General features: G+C 37.9%; 1 protein-coding gene and 1 pseudogene across 1 annotated transcript; one reads left to right on the top strand and one right to left on the bottom strand.

Moving 5' to 3' along the window:
• Nucleotides 1–5,667: 5,667 nt before the first annotated feature.
• On the bottom strand, nt 5,668–7,148 carry LOC118721967 (lymphokine-activated killer T-cell-originated protein kinase-like). Its single transcript, XM_036443223.2, is given in 3 exon segments — nt 5,668–5,793; nt 6,481–6,956; nt 6,959–7,148. Coding segments are annotated over 3 exon segments (744 nt in total). The 5' UTR covers nt 7,101–7,148.
• Nucleotides 7,149–21,440: 14,292 nt separating this feature from the next.
• Nucleotides 21,441–21,582, top strand: LOC118722224 (annotated as a pseudogene).
• The last annotated feature ends 502 nt before the right edge of the window (nt 21,583–22,084 follow it).

Genomic DNA, 22,084 nt, shown 5'->3' with positions numbered 1-22,084 from the left:
AAATAGACTTACAAGTCCAGGAAGTGCACAAAACTCCAAACAAAAGGAATCCAAAGAAGACCACAGCAAGACACATCATAACTAAAATTCCAAGAGCAAAAGACAAAGAGAGAATATTAAAAGCAGCAAGAGAAAAACAGTTAGTTACCTACAAGGGAGTACCCATAAGACTGTCAGCTGATTTCTCAACAGAAACTATGCAGGCCAGATGGGAATGGCAATAAATATTCAAAGTGATGAATAGCAAGAACCTACAACCAAGATTACTCTACCCAGCAAAGCTATCATTCAGAAATGAAGGTCAGATAAAGAGCTTCATAGATAAGAAAGAGCTAAAGGAGTTCATCACCACCAAAGCAATATTATATGAAATGCTAAAAAAATACTCCTTAAGAAGAAGAAGAAGAAGAAAAAGGTAAAGATAAAAATTATGAATAACAAATACATATCTATCAACAAATGGATCTAAACATCAAGTAAATAAAAAATCTGATGAACAGAATAAACTGGTGGATATAATAGAATCATGGGCATAGAAAAGGATTGGACTGACAATTCTAGGGGGGAAAGGGGTGTGTGGGGTGTGGGAAGAGTTTGGACAAAATCATACACCTATGTATGTGGACAATGTGTAGGGGGGAGGAGGGGTTAAGGGCATGGGGTAGGGTGGGAACCTGGTGGAGGGGAGCTCTGGTGGGGGAAGAGGAGGACCAATTGTAATAATCTGTACAATAAAGATTTATTTTTTTAAATCAAATATAGACTTCTTTTGTACTTCAAAGTGCTAATTTAAATAGATCCATTTAAGTAGAGAATATTAATAAAGGTTATTAATCTATCTCTGTGTCTTCTCTCTTTATTTCTAATATTTCTCAATCCCTGGGCACCTCCACTTAGAACCGGTTCGTTCATCTCTCTTTCCATGCCGGACAAGAAAAGGGAGATCCCAGCCATCAGGCCCCCCCCATTCTGGCGCCCAACGTGGGGCGTGGGCTGAAAGAGGCAACAAGAGGTAAGGCAAGGGATCGCTCCCAAGAATTGCGCGCGCCACAGATTGAAGGAACTGTAAGGTAGAGGGAGTGAATTGTTGTGAAATTGAATTAGCTGGGAGTAAAACATGGGTGACCCTTCTAAATGCTTTAAACTACGCTCATGGCTCAAAGAGATTCTTTTAAGCATAGTCAGATTCTTGCTTTCTTTCTTAAAGTTTGTTGATGAAACCTGTGAAAAGGTTAGAAAGCAGTTGCATGACCAACACTCAGCAGAAAGTCCAGAGAAAACGCCTATACCTACTTTATTTTTTGATTCAGCACAGGAGAGTTTAAGAATGTTTAAGTGGGATGCAGCCATGACCTTACAGCCTGGAGTGGAAGGGTGCAAATCTTTAAGGATACTATCTGCGCCTCCTGTGCCTCCATGTGTAAACTACTTGTAATCAAGTAAAAAAAGATTAAAGGAATTTCTTAGCAAGTGCCAATAATTCATTATCTTAAAATCTTTTTATTTCCTTAAAAATAAAAATAAATAAAAATTGAAGAAGTAATAAAATAAAAAAATAATGCCATTCCCCAAAAAAGGCACTTTAAGAGGCCTCATATTCATCATCTTTTTTTTCCAGCTAATGACTTAAAGTTTTAAGAATTCATAAATGCATTGGGGATGTCTATGCACATGTAAAGGGGAAAAGCCAGTTTAAAACGAGTGCTCATAGTTTTTGAGCTGGGCTCAACTCTTTGCTGGGTACAGAATAAAAACCGGAGACTGTTTTTAGCCTTATAAGTGGTGGAGATGAATACAGGATAGTTTCCGAAGGCATTTAAAGCAGCACTTGAGATTCCTGCCCAAAGGCAAGTAAACACCAGAAAGGAGATAGCAAGTTTACTATGAATGACTGAGTTTGCCTCTTGACTTCCCCCTCCCCCGCAGGAAAATTGTGACCATTTTGAAAATCAAAGGCTGTGCCAGGCCAATTGGCTGGAAATTTAAAAGAATTTGGAAGTTACTAAATCAAATGATAAAAACTTAAATCAAAATGTGTTGAATTGTTATAATACTGAAATGTTGATCTAAGTATGCTTTGCATGAAGTCTAGAGAATTGAAGTTAGTCCATTAATTAAATATGCTTTATATTTCATTTGAAATGAATCTTTAAAAATGTAAAAATATTATTGATTTGAGAAATGCTAAGTATTTGATTTGCTACCTGAAAATTTTAAAGTTCTGAAAGTTTAAAGTGTCTTTTTTTTTTTTTTTTTTTTTTTTGCCATGATGCCTGAAACAAATCAGTTTCACTGAGAGATGTTGACAGGAAGCCAGGAAGGCTGGTCAGCAACCTTAATTGTTCTAACCACTCTCCCAGTAAGCTAAGGGAGGTGGTAATTTGCATCAAATGGCTACAAACTTCCTCCAAACTCCTGTGGCAAAAAACTGTTTTGGAAGTTGGCTCTTAATTATATAAATAAAAAAGTAAAGTTTAAATTTGCCTAATCAAAAAATCTAGAGAACAGAATTAAAACTCTTAATTATGTCTTGTGTTTTTCTTAGGAATGTAAAGTGTTAATCTAGGACATGCAAAATATATTTGACTTGCCGGCTTTAAAAGTTCAAAATGCAAATTAAATGGGGAGAAATTATATAGTTAAAATGTATTTTCTCTGATATAATTAGGAATTCAAAATATGTTACTTGTTTGGTCTGATTTAAAAGAAAGAGGATTAATTCATTGATCCAAATTAAATGTAATTGATATTCTCTAAGATAAATTAGGTATATAATCTTTAAATCATATATATATAAATATATTGTATATTATATATTTGATCTTTCCAAGAGTATTTCAAGGTTTTTTAAGAATAACTTTTGCATATTTCACGGGCCCCGAAATGTTCAGCTTAACAATAACCCACAACCTTCGGACCAACTAAGGGCCCCGAAATGTTCAAAAGTTTGTTCTCTCTTAAAATATTTTTTTTAATTACACAGATTGATACTTGAAATAACATGGAAAGCTTTATCAAATAAAAATTATATACTATATCTTAAATGTTATGAACATTTTCAACCGTAAGAAACGCAAAAACAATATATGTCTTAAATATAGCCAAAATTTTCAACAGCAGTAGAATTTCAGGAAAGACAAAAAGACCTCATGCAGCCTGTATTTTTGAATTGGCTGTAGGTGGGACAGTTAATGCTTTTGGATCAGACCAATAAAGTATCAAACCTATAAGTTTTACCAAATAAGTTTCTTTGCTTTTTTTTAAATTAAAGATACCTACTTAAGTTACTTTACAAATTAGCTTTTACAATATAATCAATGTCATATAAATTAAGTTACATGAGAAGCCAATATTTTATAAGTAATTGAATCCTAACTTTATGTAGCCACCTGCATTTTTAATTAAGCTAGAGGCAGGGCAACATTTGTGGCTTGTGAGTTCAGAAGTAAATTTGCTTTATTTTTAAAATGAAGATACCTACTTTAATTACTTATGTAAATTAGATTTATTAAATTATAATCAAGGTTTTTAGCTAAATGAAAAGCCAATAATTTTATAAACAATTTTAATAAAGACCAGAAGCAGCTAGTGATTGCTTTATCAAATAAAAATTAACATATGATACTTATGTACATATATTTCAAATTTTATGAAGGCTTTGGCCTCTTTAGAAGGGCAAAAAAAAGTAACTAAATATTTCTTCCAGTTTGAAATTGAATTATCATGGATTAAAGCAAAGACTATCTTTACATGCTATTATTCTACAATGTCATTATAATTTTTGATATTTTATACCACTATATACCAAACTTAAAAATTAATTATTTGAATGTTTGGCAGCAATTTAAAAAGCACATGAAAGGCCCCCTTGGAAGGCATTCTATATTGGTCCTTCTTGTCCTTTTTTGCCAAGAAGGACCCTCTTGTCACAATCCAATTGCCCACAGCTGTTTCCTGAGCTGTTTATGATGAGGTTGAAGCCTCATGGTGGATGGTACCATGGATCTCTCTCTTGCCAATGGCGTAAGCTGGAGAAGAAACCTGGGTTCCCCAAGATATGTGATCAATGCCCGGGTCCCGCCAGCAGGCGAGGGGATCCCAAGGCAGGTACTGGCCATGGAGCCATAGGGGCAAAGGCTACCGAGGAGACAGAACTGAACCTCACATCACCCTGCTTGGCCCCAGAGGATGGCTGGTTAGCCAGTGGTGGGAAAGATTCCTCAAGGGAGGGACAACCTAACACAGGCACAGTCGCAGAGGGGCCATCAGGAGAGAACTTGGGGGTCAACAGAGGTGGGGCACAGATCCTCACCCCCCCAACATTGCCCCTTCTGAGGGAGATCCCCTGCCCCATGGCTGCTTCGTGCTTCCCATGCCCAGCTCAGATAGGGACCCAGGCAACAAACGGAGACAGTTTAGATCGGGACCAAGGCCACAGAGACGTGGCTGATGTTATATTTAAATCCAGTCGAATACCAGGAATGCTTAAAACCTTCTCAAGGATGCAAATAATCCTTTGCACTAATATTCACTGAATAAACTAAAATTACTGTTAGAGTATCAAATTTTTACAGTAAAATAGTAGTCAAGTGTTCAGATTAATTTAAATTGGCTAATTGAAATAAGGTAATATTGAAGAAAATTACATTGTACAAAAAGCTATTTCTAAAGTATTAACTAGCCGAAACCGGTTTGGCTCAATGGATAGAGCATCGGCTTGGGGACAGAAGGTCCCGGGTTTGATTCCGGTCAAGGTCAAGGGCATGTACCTTGGTTGCGGGCATATCCCCAGTAGGAGGTGTGCAAGAGGCAGCTGATGGATGACTCTCTCTTATCGATATTTCTAACTCTCTCTCTTTCTCCCTTCATCTCTGTACAAAATCAATAAAATATTTATTTAAAGTATTAACTAAAATTTCTATTGGTGGTTCATTCATGGTAAAATTGTTTAACATGCAATTAACCCTAAAGCAGTGATATTTTTGTGCGAAAAATTAAAAAATTTGAAGACTGCATTATAAAAATTTTCCAAAAAGCCTCCTAATAATTAAATAAATCAAAAAGGGGGGGGGGGTTGACTAGTGGAAAAATATCATGTAAGGAAACATATCCAGAAAAAATTTCCTTAAAAAAACTAATTTTTATTTATTATATAACGCTGGTAACATGGCACCTATGAAAAATCTTATGGTGTCAGAATAAGCCAAAGGAAAAATCGTTTGGGCAAAAATCAAAAGGATCCCAATTCTAATTTATAGAAAAGATTTATTTATTAAAAGGTTGAGAATATGTTTATATTTCCAGAAAAACTCCAAGATTGTATGGATTCCTGTGACACCGGATCCTAGAGAGGACCTGATAGGGCTGTTCTAGCCACAGAATAAGTAGGAGCTCAAAAGAACAGAGGAGAAATAGTCCAGAAATAAAGATAGTGAAGATGCCTTGCCATGTTTGCAGTAAGCACCTGTGCATTGCTGTAGGTTGCCCAGGACCAAGGGCAAGGAAGGAGGAGCAATGCAGCCAATTCGGGTGCTGGAGCATTACGTCCATCACCACAATGGACTCAGAGAAGCTCCTGTGTCCCTTCACCCAAAAGGACTGAGGGTTGCCCATTGAGAGCAAAGCAGGAGGAGAAGAAAACTGAAAGCTACGCAAGGGTCTGTGGTGCTAACATGGAGTCATCTCAAGAGTTAAAGACTGAAGTGGAAGCTGCTTCTTCAACTTGTACCTGCTTGTGCTAGCATCTGTTAGCTTCCAGTCTTTTGAAGTCTTGCGCAGCCAAGTCCAAGGACTCTGAGTAAATAAACACCAGCAGCAAAAGAGACTTTCTTTCATTTGGTAGCTAAAAATTTTAATATGTCCATAGTTCTGATTTCTCATATTGTTGTTTTGCATTGGTATTGTTTTGTTATTATTTAATAGCCAGAGTTTTGCTCTTGGCATTCAAGTTTTGAAAATGATAACGTGTACGTAGTTTAGTTTTGCATTGGCATTGTTTGCAATTGTTTTAATTTGGAGTTTTATTCTTAATGTTTAAATTAAAAAAAAAAATGGTGAGATGTAGAGGGCCAATTGGGAAGACATATGGACATTCTATAGATTGTTGCTGACTGGGCCCGGGATATTGACAGAATCATGTCAGTTGCACTCCCGCCCTGGGAGTGCAGAGATGTTCTTAGTTCCTGGCTTGTGTTTGTCCAGGAGGAAGGAGTGGGTGGAACCTGGGACCTCCCAGGTCCTTGTTTTTCTGTGAAACTCCTTGTTGGATTGGAGAATAAATAGATGTGCTGTGTGGCTTAGGAGGTCATCAGTCAGTCTCTCCAGCAGAGGAGGTCTGCGGCCCTCCCAGCTCCCAGCTTAAAATCTATCTCTGTGTCTTCTCTCTTTATTTCTAATATTTCTCAATCCCTGGGCACCTCCACTTAGAACCGGTTCGTTCATCTCTCTTTCCGTGCCGGACAAGAAAAGGGAGATCCCAGCCATCAGGCCCCCGCAAAGGTCAGTTACTGTCATGTTTTTATCCAGTGGTAGAGAGACTCCTACATCACAGATTTTAATTGTTTCAAAATCACCTTTAATTACAGCATTTGAGGACTTTATGTCTCCATGAAGCAACTTCTTATCTTGGTGCAGATACTTTAACCCTCTTGCCATGTTCAAAGTAACTTTTAAAATTGTGGCTGCTGGAAAAGGATTGTGGCTTTCTTTATTTCGTTCTTCGATTAAGTCATTTAGAGACTTTTCACCCCCATATTCCATAGCAAGACACAGACTACCATCATTGGCTTCAGTGAAAGCACGATAACCTATAATATTTGGATGATGAAGGCTTTTCAAAATCTTAGCTTCATTAGTTAATCTCTTTTGATACATACTTTGATAATCACCATTACATCTAAAATTAATCTTTTTCACAGCCCAAGGAGAATGAGACAAGCCTCTTGGAGATCTTTCACAAGATAGACATTTACCCCTGTGCCATAGCCAAGTTTCTGCATAAACAGAGAGGCAGGAATTTTTATACATGGAGTTGAACATAACACATATTTTCTTTTTTCAGATAATTTGCTTGGTGTCTTAAAATTATTGATTTCTTCCATTGTAATAATCACTCTAGGTCCCCAGCCGCACAGTGCAGCAGCCACACTCCAGGTAGAAGAGGAGCCGGCTGAGGAGAGGTCCAGGCCAAGGCTATCTTAAAAACTAGTCCCAAGGGCAGTTGGGAGGGACCCAGGCCTGCAGGGAAGAGCAGTTAGGGGGACCAGGCCTGCAGGGGAGGGCAGTTAGGGGCAAACAGGCTGGCAGAGGAGCAGTTAGGCATCAATCAGGCTGGCAGGGGAGTAGTAAGGGGGTGATCAGTCTGGCAGGCATAAGTTGTTAGGGACAATCAGGAAGGCAGGCAGGCGAGCAGTTGGGAGCCAGCAGTCCTGGATTGTGAGAGGGATGTCCCAGATTGGAGAGGGTGCAGGCTGGGCTGAGGGACAACCCACCCCTGTGCACAAAGTTCATGCACCAGGCCTCTAGTGTTAAATAAGAGTGGTGAAAGTGGACATCTTTGTCTTTTCCCTGATCGTAAGGCAAATGTTTTTTAGCTTTTCCCCATTGAGTATGGCATTAGCTGTGGTTTTGTCAGATATGGCTTTTATTATGTTGATATATGTTCCCTCTATTCCCACTGTGCTGGGAGTTTATAACATAAATGGATGCTGAGTTTTGTCGAAAGCTTTTTTCTGCATCTATTGATATGATTATATGATTTTTATCCTTCATTTTGTTTATGTAGTGTATCACATTTATTGATTTGCAGATATTGTATCAACCTTGCATCCCCAGAATAAATCTCACTTGATCATGATGTATGATCTTTTAAATGTATTGCTGAATTTGGTTTGCTATTCAAACAAAATACTATTTTGTTGAGAATTTTTCATTTATGTTCATCAGAGATATTATCCTATAATTTTCTTTCTTTGCAGTGTCTTTTCTGGTTTTGGAATTAAGATAATGTTGGCCTTGTAAAATGAATAAAAGAGCTTTTCCTCCTCTTGAGTTTTTTGGAATAGTTTGAGAAGAATAGGTGTTAGTTCTTCTTTAAATGTTTGGTAAAAACTACATGTGAAGCCATTTGTTCCAGGACTTTTCTATCTTTTTTTTTTTTAAGTGTATTTGATTTATTGGTCTTCTCATTGAAGTTTTTTATTATTATTGCTTCAACTTTATGGTATAATTGGTCTGTTCAGATTTTTTGTTTCTTCTTGATTCAGTTTTGGGAGATTATATGGTTCTAGGAATTTACACATTTCTTCCAGAATGTCAAATTTGTTTATATATACTTGTTTCTAATGTTTTCTTACAATTCTTTGGGTTTCTGTGGTGTTATTTGTTACTTCTAATCTTTCATTTTTTATTTTATTTAATTGGGTCTTCTTTTTTTTCTTGATTAGTCTGGTTAAAGTTTTATCAATCTTATCTTTTCAATGAACTAACTCTTGGTTTCATTGATCTTTTGTATTTTTTAGACACTTATACTAAAATTTTATAAAAGCTGACAAATACAATACTATAAACATCTGAAAAACTAGAAAAATAACTCAATATTAGCTTTCTGACACACCCCTGTAAGGCCTTTTCCCTATATTGTTGGTTGTGTACTATTTATTCACCTGCCCATATAATTATTTTATATTATTTTCTATAAAAGAATAGAAAGGCTGGTGTGGCTCATTGGTTGAGCATCAACCTAAGAACCAAGAAGTCAATGGTTCAATTCTGGTCAGGGCTTATGCCCAGGCTGTAAGCTCCATCCCCAGCAGGGGGCGTACAGGAGGCAGCTGATCTATTATGATGTTTCTCTCATCAATGTTTCTATCTCTCTGTTTCTCTCTCTCTCTCTCTCAAATTGATAAGACACATTTTTAAAAAATAAGATGAAAAGAATAGAAAGAATCCTTTCTAGCATAGTTGATAAAAATTTGTACTTTATTATTGATGCTTTTATTTCATTTTTATCATTGATAGAGGTTTTTTAAAAAATATATTTTATTGATTTCTTACAGAGAAGAACAGAGAGGGATAGAGAGTTAGAAACATCGATGAGAGAGAATAATTGATCAGCTGTCTCTTGCACACCCCCAACTGGGGATGTACCCGCAACCAAGGTACATGCCCTTGACTGGAATCGAATCCGGGACCTTTCAGTCTGCAGGCCGGTGCTCTATCCACTGAGCCAAACCGGTTTTGGCTGGTAGAGTTTTTAATTGTTATTGTGATAATATTAAAACAAATTTTGACAGGCTAACCATCTTTGTTTCAGTTAATATATTTAGCTTCTTTCCTATCATATTTAAATTCTTGTTCATCAAAAATTCCCAAAAACAAATATAAAATTAATCTGGAAATAATTCATTTAAACAGACAATTCAAATGTATTTAAAAATTGCTACTCTTGTATTGTTATGTGATTACATAATTAACTCAATATCTCATACACTGAGTTATTGATTAATATAATATGTTTGAGCTTTTTGTAACTGGAAAACTTGTGTGTGTGTTTTTCAGGCTAGTTCACTGTGTCTGTGATACTTTTATGTGCCAATTCATTTGAAACTAACAAGCTTCATCAGAACAAGATGAGTCAAATACACTAAAACATGGTTCAATATGTTAAAGTGGATAAAACATAGAAATTCATACATAGACAAAAATCATAATTTGTAGTATTGCTGAAGGGTTGTGTTCTGCAAATATAGCATTTCTGATAAATTCTATTTCACAAGAGTCCCATAAAAACATGCTGCAGGCACTATGAAAAACACTATGGAGCCTTCTTGAAAATTTTAAAATAGAACTACCATATGACCCAACAAATTCACTTGTGGGAATACTGTATATCCAAAAGAATTGAATTAGGATCTTGAAGGGATATCTGTACTCCCATGTTCATTGTAGTACTACTCACAACAGCCAAGTTATAGAAACTACTTAAATGGTCATTGACAGATGAATGGATAAACAAAATATATTGTAGAATGTATATACCATGGAATATTATTCAGCTTTAAAAAGGAAATAAATTCTTTCACATACTACAACATGCTTGAACCTTCAGGACATTGTGCTAAGTGAAGTAAGCCAGTCACTGAAAGACTAATATTTCATAATTCCACTTATATGACTATCTAAAATAGTCAAACTCAGAAGCAAAGCATAGAATAGTGGTTGACAATAGAAGGGGGGAAAGGAGGTAATGAGAAGTTACTATTCAATGGATTTAAAATTTCAGTTATGCAAATTGGATAAGTTCTAGATATCTGCTCTACATTATAGTGCCTATAGTCAACAATAACAGATTTTACACTTAAAATTTTGTTAAGGGTATAGATTTTGCCTGGCTGGTTTGGCTCACTGGATAGAATGCCAGCCTGAGGATTGAAGGGTCATGGGTTCAATTCTGGTCAAGGGCACATGCCCACCTTTTGGGCTTGAGTGGGGGTGTGCAAGAAGCAGCCTATCAATGATTCTCTCTTATGATTGATGTTTCTATCTCTCCCTCTCCCGTCCTCTCTGAAATGAAAAAATATATAATCTTTTAAAAAGACTATAGATCTTATGCTGTTTTCTTAACATAGTAAAATATGGATGGTATATTTACAATTGTTTATGTTGCATTTTTTAGTATTTTGGTGACAGAAGAAAATACCTATTCTAAATAGGCAGAACTGAATTATATAATCACATAAAAATCCTATATAGTTTTACATGTCCAGTGAATGGAAGAATTTTCCATAGGTTAGTGTCTGGCCTCATACATTCCAAATCTTGTTTCTCTTCAACTTCACATATTTCCAATGCTGGGTACTATGGGATGCATTAGTTTCAAGATATGGTCTCTGGCCCTACACCCTTAGCATAGCATGAAGAAAAGTGTTCTTGAAACACTTTTTTTTAATGCCAGGATGGGCCAAACCAGTTTGGCTCAGTGGATAGAGCGTCGACCTGCGGACTGAAAGGTCCCGGGTTCGATTCTGGTCAAGGGCATGTACCTTGGTTGCAGGCACATCCCCAGTGGGGTGGGGTGCAAGAAACAGCTGATCGATGATTCTCTCTCGTCGATGTTTCTAACTCTCTATCCCTCTCAATTCCTCTATGTGTAAAATCAATAAAATATATTTAATGCCGGGATGGTTAGCAATGACATAGAAATGACTGAAAGCCATGTAAATATATCTGATCACACCCAAAATAAATATAAACCTAGTTCAACTTTCCCCAAAATGTCCATTGTGACCCAATGCAACTCCACAACAAAGGGGAAAGTGACAGAGGGAAAGCTTGAGTGAAAAGAGAGCTATATTGGTTGGTTGAAATTAAAATATTTTTATTTTTGCAAAATTAAAAAAAAATCATATGCTACATTATCTCACTGTTAAAGCTTTGTAAAAAGCTGCTGCAAGTGAGGAGCTCTGGTGCTTAAGCTTCATAGCTTCACAATAAATTTTATATTAGGCATAAAGTGTGAGAGAAAGAGAGGAGTCAATAATGATGCCATGTTTTTGGCCTAAGCAACTGGGAAATGAAGTTGCCATTTACTGAGATACAGATTAAGAGAAGAGAAGGTTTCTGGGTAAAAATAAGTTCATTTTTGGACAGAAAAGGTTTATGGTGTCTACTAGACAGCTAAGAGAAGGTGTCTGGTAGTCAGTTAGCTTATATGGGCCTGCAGTTCATGGGGAGAGAGTTGGTGGAAGAAGTCAATAAAGAAGACAACATCACATGGAATGTATATGAAACCATGATGTTGGTTATAGAGTGAGAACAGAGAGAGAGAAAGAAGGTAGACCAGGATGAAGCCCTGGGAACTCTATTATTGAGGAAGTTGGGGAAAAGAGGAGGGATAAATAAAGGAGCCAGAGAAAGGAGCCACTGGGGCCGAAATAAATAATGAGAGTGTAATGGCCTAGAAACCAACTGGGGGGAGGGGGGGAGAGGAAGGAGTGGTCAACTATTTCAAGTAATGTAAGGACTGAGAATTGACATTAGGCCTAATATTGGATGTTAGAATCATTGAGACCAATGGTAATGCAGAGCATGCCAAGAGTTGGTTGGAGTGAGTCAGAGAACATGGAAGAAGTAGAATTAGAGATAGTGATCATACTTGGTGTTATGGGATCAGCATTTCTCAGTAAAAGCCCTTGGGATTGTTCACTATCAGCACATATAGATCTACGTCATTGTTTGTAAAAGTTGTTTAGTATAAGGATTATTACTGTATAATTTATTTTATATAGTTCCCTTTTCATGAACATTTAGGCTATTAATCTTGGCAATTATAAATGATGTTGCGCCAAAACCGGTTTGGCTCAGTGGATAGAGTGTCTGTCTGCAGACTGAAGGGTCCCAGGTTCGATTCCGGTCAAGGGCATGAACCTGGTTGCAGGCACATCCCCGGTGGGGTGTGCAGGAGGCAGCTGATCGATGTTTCTCTAATCAGGCGTCTTCAAACTACGGCCCGCGGGCCACATGCGGCCCGAAGAGGAGTCTGATCCGGCCCGCCAGGTTTTTTGGGCAGTGAGCGCAGCCGAGGTGTTACAGTAGGAATTAGTAGTTCATATAGTCCGGCCCTCCAGCTCTCTGAGGGACCGTGATCTGGCCCCCACTTTAAAAAGTTTGAGGACCCCTGCTTCTGACTCTCCCTTCCTCTCTGTAAAAAAAAATCAATAAAATATTTTTTAAATAAATAAATAAATAAATAAATGATGTTGCAATGAATATCCTTAAAGATACATTTTTGTGAACATGCAAAATATGCCTCTAAGATCAATTTCTGAATTCTGAAATTGCTAAATAAAGGGTACGCTCATTTTCAGTTTTGGCTCATATTGCCAAATTGCCCTCAGTTGACTTTCTCAACAGTAATAGTGAGAACTGTTTTTCCCCCACTCCTTTTTAAGAACTGAACACTAAAAATTTTTAACCTTTGTCACTCTGATAAGGTTTTAAAATAGCAATGTTATTTTAATTTGCCTGTCTCTGGTCACCAGTAAAGCACAACAACTGTTCATGTTTATTTCCATTTGTACTTCTTCTTTTGTATTACAAACAGAGACTTTGCCAATTTTTCTATTTGAGCATGTGTCTTCTTTTTATTTTAATCAATTTGTTAGAAACCAGTCATATATGTTGCAAGTATGTTTTCCCAAAATGTTGTTTGACTTGCAACATAATTTATGGTGTCTTCAAAGCATTTGGTTGTTTTATATAATGTGATCTATGCACTCATTGTTTTCTTTTAATGGTTTCTGCTTTCAATATAACATCTGATTATTTTAACAAGAGGCACAGAAATAGATTTTAAGATTATTAACCCAAAGTTTAAAGAGAATACATTCTCTTTTCATAACTAATCAGACATCAGCAATTGGGATGAAATTGCCCATCCCCACCTCCAACTTTCAGCAAGACTTTTCTTTTTATATTATTGGTTAAAAGAATGCCTAATTGCAATTTCTATGTATTTAGTTAATGTTTCTGTGTATTTACTTCACAATGTCCAGGGACTAATGGGAACATGTGCTTTCTCTGGCAAACAAGAGGGGGGAAAAAAACACCAGTAAGACAGTCCATTATGGGCTTTTTAAATCCTTTTTAAAAATATAACATTTCCAGCATACAAATTACATAAAATGGTAGTGCTTCAGTTTTCTAGCTTCTAATGCATTTCAATTCATTCCATTTATAAAGCATACTTGAGATTAAGTCATTCAATTCCAAAATATTTTTTAATCATGAGGGGGGGAAAAAGAAAAGAAAAAAGAAAGCTCTTAAGGTAAAACGTTTTTGCCTTGCATGCATGGGTTAGAAACCACTACAGGTCCATTAAATAAAATAGCTTCCATAGTATTTGAATACTGCAAATTAAACTTTCTTTAAACCTAAAAGCTGACACAAAAGAGTTGCAGAATTTTTAATTTTCTTAATGATCAACAAATCAACTCCATAAAATGCTGTCAATTACCCACAGAATAGAGTTCACAATTTGTGTGTGTTTTTTCCACAATAGTCCAGGTGTTTTAGAGGTAAATATTGAATTCAGTAAGTGTTCAAAGTAAGGAAAACAAAACAGAGCATCCAAGCTACAAAAAAAATTTGAACAAAAAAAAGCTTTCAGATCACAAAAATCTGTGAAGTTGTTAAGAATATCATAATGTAGAAACAGATATTTCAAGCATTCCAGATAGGGAAGCAAAACCAGGAAAAAGAATATTCTCTATTTAATGATTTTCCTCATACTTGACTGAGTTGGCTAATTATGAGATTATTTCATTCACAATAGCATTAAATAAAACCCATAAAATATCTCAGATTAATTAAGAATTGAGCAGGAGGGCCTCTATAAAGAAAACTATAAAAACCTCTTGTGGGACATAAAATAAGACATCAATAAATGGAAATATATTTTATTCTTGAACTAGAGGCCTAGTGCATGAAAATTCATGCAATAGAGGGGGGCAGTCTCTCAGCCAGGCCTGCCCTCTCTCAGAGTCTGGGAGCCCTTAGGGGCAGTAAGCAACCCAGCAATTAAAGGAAGGCAATGCCCCATCACACCTCTGCTGCTGCCACTGCTGGCAGTACAAGCCTTGGCTAGCTCCAGTTACCTGAGCCTCAAGTGGCCCTGGGCAGCTGGACAGCCACCATCCAAGGCTTTCCTGCACCTTGGGCCAGCCCTGGGCAGCTGGGCAGCCGACATAAGAGGCTTTCCTAAGCCTCAAAACTGACCTGGGTGCCTGGGGGGCTGCGGGGACTGGGAACCACCATCTTGTGCCTGTGGGCACCACCATCTTTGTGAGGGCATGATGGTCAATTAGAATATTTTATCTTTATTAGATAAGATAGGAAGACTCAACATTATAATATTGATAGTTCTCCATAAAGTTATCTATAAATCTAACATATGCCCAAACAAAATTCTAGAAAAAATTCTCTGAAGGGAGAAATGGGGAACTTGGCAAAATTATCATAAAATACATTAAAATCTGGGGATATAGGATAACAAGTGAAAATGAATCCTATCAAATAGTAAAGTGTATTATAAAACTACAGTAATTAAAAGTGTGATACAGGAACTGACAATGTAATGGAGCAGAATGGGATATAGAAACATAATCAAATATATGGGAGAGAATAGTCCTATAAGATAAAGTTGGATATTCATTTATTTAACAAATATTTATTGAGCCATATTTGATATACACATGCAACACTCAAAATTTCTGCCTTAAACAGAGTTTATATTCTTGTAAAGGAAACAAACAAAAAATAAATAAAACATATGGTATATCAGACAGTGATCAGTACTTTTTAGAAAGATGGGGGTTGTAAGGATTACAATTGTAAATACTGCAGTCATCTCTGAAGTGACATTTCAGCTAAGACTAGGAGGTGAAGGCATGATTCACGTAGATATTTGGGGAAGAGCAGAACAGATACAGCATAGTTTCTCAACCTGGGCACTTTTGACAATTTAGGTCAGACCATTCCTTGTTGTAAGGCTGTTGTGCGCAATTTTTGCAGATTGGTGAGAGTGAAACAATAACTAGTGTGGGTGCCAGAGAGAATGGGAGATAGGAATTGGAGTCAGCAAGAACAGGCAACTTTTTTGAGAAACGTTGTTTTAGAGGGGAGCAGAGAAAGACAAAGTACAGTAATTAGAGAAGGAAGTGAGTTCAAGAGAAAGACAGAGAGTAGAAATAACATCTTTGTATGCTGATAGGAATGATGCAATGGAGAGAAAGAGCAACTGCTGGAGTGAGGTCGTTGAGTAGGAGAAAGAGGATGGCATCTAGTGCACACAGAGAAGGATGGGCCCTACACAGAATCATGAACTCTTGGTTTAGGGCAACAAGAGGGCCAGCAAGGAATAAAGACTGTTGCAGGTAAGAGGGTAGGCTGTGGAGGTGAGAGCTTGTAGAAGTTCTCTTTTGCTTGCTTCTATTTTCCTAGTGAAATGGGGAGCCAGGTTACCAGATAAGAATGAAGATGGGAAAGAGGGTACAAAGGCTTAAAAAGAGAGGAAAAAGTGTGTGTGGTGTGAGGTTAATTCATATAGACCTAGAATTAGCCAGAGCTGTTTTACTGAAGCTCCCACATGGCACTGACCTCTCATCAAGGCATGATACATACTGTTTAATAGTGTTGCTTTGTTACCATGGGTCTGAGGAGATGCAGTTGGTACCAGCTGGTCAACATTATATATTATACTAGTGTCTTGGTGAATGGATTCATGCACATTGAAAGGAAATTAATTAGAAGAAATATTTTAATATCGTATTCATGTCTTACTAATGAAAAGAAAATAGGATTCTACTGAGTCTCCTATCTACCTATTCAAGGACTTCTGTGAGGATCAAATGAGATGAGGCACAGGAAAACATTTCACAAACATTTGGCTAAACTATAAAATGTCTGCATTCATAAATGGCTATAAAGCTACTCAGGTTCCTGGGTTGAAGAAACCGCAAAGAGGCTTGCCACTAGGGAGAGGAAGCCCGTGTTCCTATGAGACATAGTATACGGCACCCACAATGACTGTTTCCGGGCTGGGCTGGCTGTGGGCTACATTTTGCACCATGGGGTCTTGGCAGCTTGGGCTGAAATTTGGTGGGGTGTCACTCCTGGGTGGTGGCAGGGCCTGTGTCCCACTTGGGGGAAACCGAGTGTTGGTTTGTTTCCACCAGGTCTGTGGTGTTATTTATTTTTAAATGGCCAGTGCACAGCATGGCAGCTCCTCTGTTGAGCATCTGCCCCCTGGTGGTCAGTGTGTGTCATAGCTACTGGTCGGATAGACACTTAGCCATATATATATATATATATATATATATATATATATATATATATATGAATGAGATTGATGATTTGCACCTGGTTTCAGTGTGAAACTTACCCTCCATCCCAGAAAAAAACTGTTTTGCATATTCACAACAAAAATCAATGCTGAAATGGGCAAAAGACCTGAATAAAAATTTCTCCAAAGATGAGATATAAATGTCCAAGAGACACATGAAAAAATGCTCAAAGTCACTAATCATCAGAGAAATGCAAATTAAAACCACAATAAGATATCACCTCACACCTGTCAGAATGACTATCATCAAAAAAAATCAACAAATGACAAGTGCTGTGAATATGTGGAGAAAAGGAGACATTAGTTCACTGTTGGTGGGAATGCAGGCTGGTGCAGCCACTGTGGAAAACAGTATGAAGTTATTGTTTTTTTCCTCAAAAAACTAAAAATGGAACTCCCATTTGACCCAGTGATCCCACTTCTAGGAATATATCCCAAGAAACTTGAAACACCAATCAGAAAGGATATATGCACCCCTATGTTCATAGCAGCACAATTCACCAAAGCTAAGATTTGGAAACAGCCTGAATGATAGGCAGTTCCATTTTTAATTTTCTGCCACTCCTTGGAATATATTCTAAAACCCCCAAAACACCAATCAGAAAGAATATATGTACCCCTGTGCTCATAGCAGCTTATTTACAGTAATCAAGATTGGGAAGCAGCCTAAGTGGCCATCAGTAGATGAGTGGATAAAAAAGTTGTGGGACATTTGCACTATGAAATACTATGCAGCTATAAAAAAGAGGGACAGCATGGATGGACCTGGAAAATATTATGCTAAGTGAAATAAGCCAAACTGAAAAAGACAAATATCACATGATCTCACTTAATTGTGGAATCTAATGAACAAAATGAATTGACTTATTTGTGGAATCTAATGAACAAAATAAGACCGTAAGTATGGAACACACTGACATATCTTGATGTGGTCCCAATGAACTATGGTTACCTCTGAGGAAGGGACTAGAATTCAGGTGGCGAGAGAAAGGTTAATAAGGGTTTTATTTTTTAATACTTCTAGAATGTTTGAGTCTTTTTGTTATTGTGGAAGGGAGAGGTAGAAACAGAGGAAGAGAAACATCGATGTGACAGAGAGACCTTGATTGACTGCCTCCTGCACGTGCCCTGGCCAAGGCTGGCGGTCCAGCCTGCAACCACAGTATGAACCTGGGGCCCTTTAGTCCCCAGGCCAATATTGTATCCACTGAGCCAAACCGGCTAGGCCTGTTCAAACCTTTCATGATGAGAATGCATTAACCTGTGTAAACTTTTTTTGAATCATATTTGAGCATTTATTCCAATGATGCCAGTACTATGGAAAGAGCAGTCAGTCACCGTAGAAATTCTGCCCTAACCCCCCTCATCAGTTGGCTAATTATATTAGAGAAGAGGAAAGATAACTATATGTAGCTGTGAGCTGCAAATGTAACATGGAAAGGGGAGGGCAGAGTCTGCATTCTGGCCTCCAGGAGTTCGAAATCCAATAAAAAGGTGGCTAATCTTCTATGATGTTACAAATAGCTCAGCCTGTTCCTGGGCCCAGAGAATGGTCAGCATTTCTGAGGCAAACTCCCAGAGGGGGTCAGGGTCTGGGCATAGCAACCAAGGCAAAGCATGTCCTGTTCTTGGTCTGCTTTTAAAATGTATTTCTTTTCTGAGTAATGGACTCATCTGGACTCCAAAGAGACTTATCTTTTACAGCCTGTTTCATCCTCCAGTTACTCAGAGTCTTGGGCTCCAGCAGACGGAGAGCAGAGTGGACTGGAGCTCTGTGAGCAGAGACCAGAGTTGGGGGTTCTGTTAGAGCTCTGTTAGAGCTAGGAATGCAGACACCCCAGTTTCCTATGCTGAGTCATTCCCTCACACTATGGAGGACATATTTCTCAGGCAGACCTTTCTGTAATGTTTTTAAAAGTCTCATAACTTTACTGGAAAGTAGTTACAACCTGCTTTCTTGTAAATGTTTGGACAAACTGGACCACAAGCAAAGTTTACAAGTGAGTCCTCAGTGATTCATTTAATCACATGCTTATTTCTTCATCCATTCAATTAATATTTAAGTTTTGCTATATGCCAGGCACTTGTGCCCTTGGTGATTAACAGATAATGCTCTAATCCAAGGCAGCTCACTGGCCTGGTGGTTTCTAAAGCTAGCTGTCAAAGAAAGGGACTGAACTACAGGAAAAGTTGAGATGACCCTGATTGATTGTATATAATTAATGGCTACTAACAAAATAAGAAGTTAATGCCTATCACAGAAATGTCCAAAAGTATAATAGAAAGGAATATGACAGAGGTAGAAAATTTGAATATAATGATTCAAAAAGAAGAAAGCAAGCAACATTGGGAAAAAATTCAACATGTCTCTTGTAAAAATTTTGCCTAAAGCCTTTTTAGCTCTTGGAACAAACTATGGAATTGACTATGGAATATTTCCTCACTTGTATTTTTGGGCCACCAAAGCGGAAACCCATGCATGGAACTCTGCATTTTTCTTCTGTGTTATCACAGACTCAGGAAGTAAAAAGTGGCAGGATATTTCCAGGGCAGCTTGTGGAGACCTCAGAAACCATAGTTTTGTGGCTACATATCTGAATCTGCTTTTCCCAGAGAAGGCTTCTACCATCGGCAGCATAGACTGTCCAAAACCTGAAGATCAGGTCAAGTCAAAGCCCTTAGAAGAGAGCTGAGATCTGATTAACAGGATGACCTCATGCAGACCCAAATCCAGATTCAGAATGAGCCAAGAATTTGGTGCTGCATCTCCTTTCAGCCTACCTGCCCCTGCCTCTCTGAGCTAACAAATCCCTTGCTCATGTTCCCCTTCATGTCTCCTTACATCCTTTGGATTCAATTCATGATGTTGGCTTTCCTGTTAGAACCTTGGCTCTTCACACAGTGCCTGGATCTCTTCCTCAGGCTTCCAAAAAGTGCTGAGACAACCCAGCCCCTGGGATTCTGCTATCCAAAAGTCAAGCCTATTGAGAGCATTCCCACCCCATTACCCTAATCCCTTTGGTATGGGTAGACCAGGACTCAGATCATGGCCATGAAAAATCTCACTAGAGGCCTCCTGACAAGGCCCTATCTTAGTAGTGCTCCTTTCCTTTTTTTTTTTTTTTTTTTTTCAATACTGGCAACACTCGGCAGGCATATTTCTCAGTGCAAATTTCTACATAATTGGAATTCTGGATGAGGAATCAACCACTCGAAATTTAGGTGGGGGGATTCTTTTCACCTCATCATGGCAATAGGCAGGGTTCAAGAGATTATTCTGAAATGTAAGACCCTCACTTGTAAGGTGGTATTAAGGTGGGCCTCCAGGAGGGTCCATGCACAAAATATAAAGGGTGTGGAAGCATATGGTGGCGCGAGAGGTCAATGGCAATGAAGAAGATGCAGAGTAGCAAAGTAGTTAAGAATGTGGCTCTGCCAAGCCAGTGTTGCTCAGTGGTTGAGCGTCAACCGTGAACCAAGAGATCACCTGTTTGAGGGTACATGCCCAGGTTACAGGCTGGATCTCCAGTAGGGGGCGAGCAGGAGACATCCAATTGATGTTTCTCATTGATGTTTCTATCTCTCTATCCCTCTCTCTTCCTCTCTGTCTAAAATCAGTAGAAACATTTTTTTTTTTTTTAAGAATGTGGGCTCTGCCTGTGTTTGCATCTCAACCAGGCCAGTTGCAAACTGTGAGTCTCTGCATAAATTGATAACCTCTCTGAGGCTCAGTTTCCTCATTTGTAAAATGGGATCATAATAGCACTTATTGCTGTTATGAGAATTAAATGAGATAGTACCACAGAAGACTTAGTACAATGCCCAGCACATAGGAAGGCACTCAGTAAATGTCACCTGCTTCAGAGGAGAGAGGCAAGGGTAAGGAGGTTCTAACAGGGAGGAAAATGGGTGTAAAAGAGGTAAAAAAAAAAAAATACTCAGAGTTTGTCTAATTCCCATTCTTTTCGGGTCATCCTTGAGTATTTCAGATGTTTACCCAGAAATATACTTGCATGCTTTCTACATTTCCCTTGTCAATACTGATTTCCAGTCCCAACTCTGTCTAGCTCTGTGACTTTAATCAAGTCTCCTAATCTTTCTATGCCTCCATTTTTCCAAATGTAAAACTAGGTGGTTAATATAGGAAAATGTTAAGATCATTCCTATTCTAATATTCTGGGTCTTTTTAACATTCTTGTCTTTTTCTTTGGGAAACTGTTATGAGTTGAATTATATCCCCCAAAAAGGTATTGGAAGTCCCAACTCCTGGTACCTGTAAATGTGACCTTATTTGGAAATAATTGCAGATGTAATCAAGTTAAGATAAAGTCTTTAAGGTGGGCCCTAGTCTAATACAACTGGTGCCTTAAAAGAAGAATAGAAGACATTCAGAAACATTTAGCAAGGAAACATTTAGCTTTGAGAAAATAGCTCAACAGGCACATAAAATAAATGATTCATTCCATTTTCACGCTCATAGTCATACTATTAGAGACAACTGTCTTAAGCATCAAATAAATCTTACATGCAAATCAATGTGATCCAAACTCGGCCTTTTGGCTAAGATCAAGTGTAGTATTTGTTCTTATCAGTTTAATACTTTTAAAAATCATTAAACAACTTAGCTGGCTGGTATGGCTCAGCAGTTGAGCATTGACCCAGGAACCAAGAGGTTACCAGTTTGATTTCTGGTCAGAGCACATGCCCAGGTTGCAGACTCAGTCCCCAGTGAGGGGCCTACAGAGGCAGCCCATCAACAATATTCCTCTCTCATCGATGTTTCAATCTCTATACCCCTTTCTCCTCCTCTCTCTTTAAAAAAATCAATAAAGAATTTTTTTAATTATTAAGCAACTTGACATACCTTTTAACTATGAATTATTAACATTTCTATCGAATATACTGAATTTTTTTAAACTGGAAAAGACCTTTCAAATTTTCAAAATATGTTTTTATGTGTGAAAGACAGAGACAGAGACATTGATAAGAGAGAGAGATCATGGATTGTCTGCTTCACACACACACACACACACACACACACACACACACACACACGACCCGGAATTGAACCAGTGACCTCGGTGCATAAGAGTACTCAATCAACAGAGCCATACCGGCCAGGGCTCTACACTGAAAATTTTATGAACTAAAAATACAACCTTTAACAAACCCTTTAGTCTTATT

Source organism: Pipistrellus kuhlii, unplaced genomic scaffold, assembly GCF_014108245.1.
Source record: "Pipistrellus kuhlii isolate mPipKuh1 unplaced genomic scaffold, mPipKuh1.p scaffold_m20_p_19, whole genome shotgun sequence".
NCBI classification, from domain to species: domain Eukaryota; kingdom Metazoa; phylum Chordata; class Mammalia; order Chiroptera; family Vespertilionidae; genus Pipistrellus; species Pipistrellus kuhlii.
This window is presented reverse-complemented; position numbering and strand designations above follow the sequence as displayed.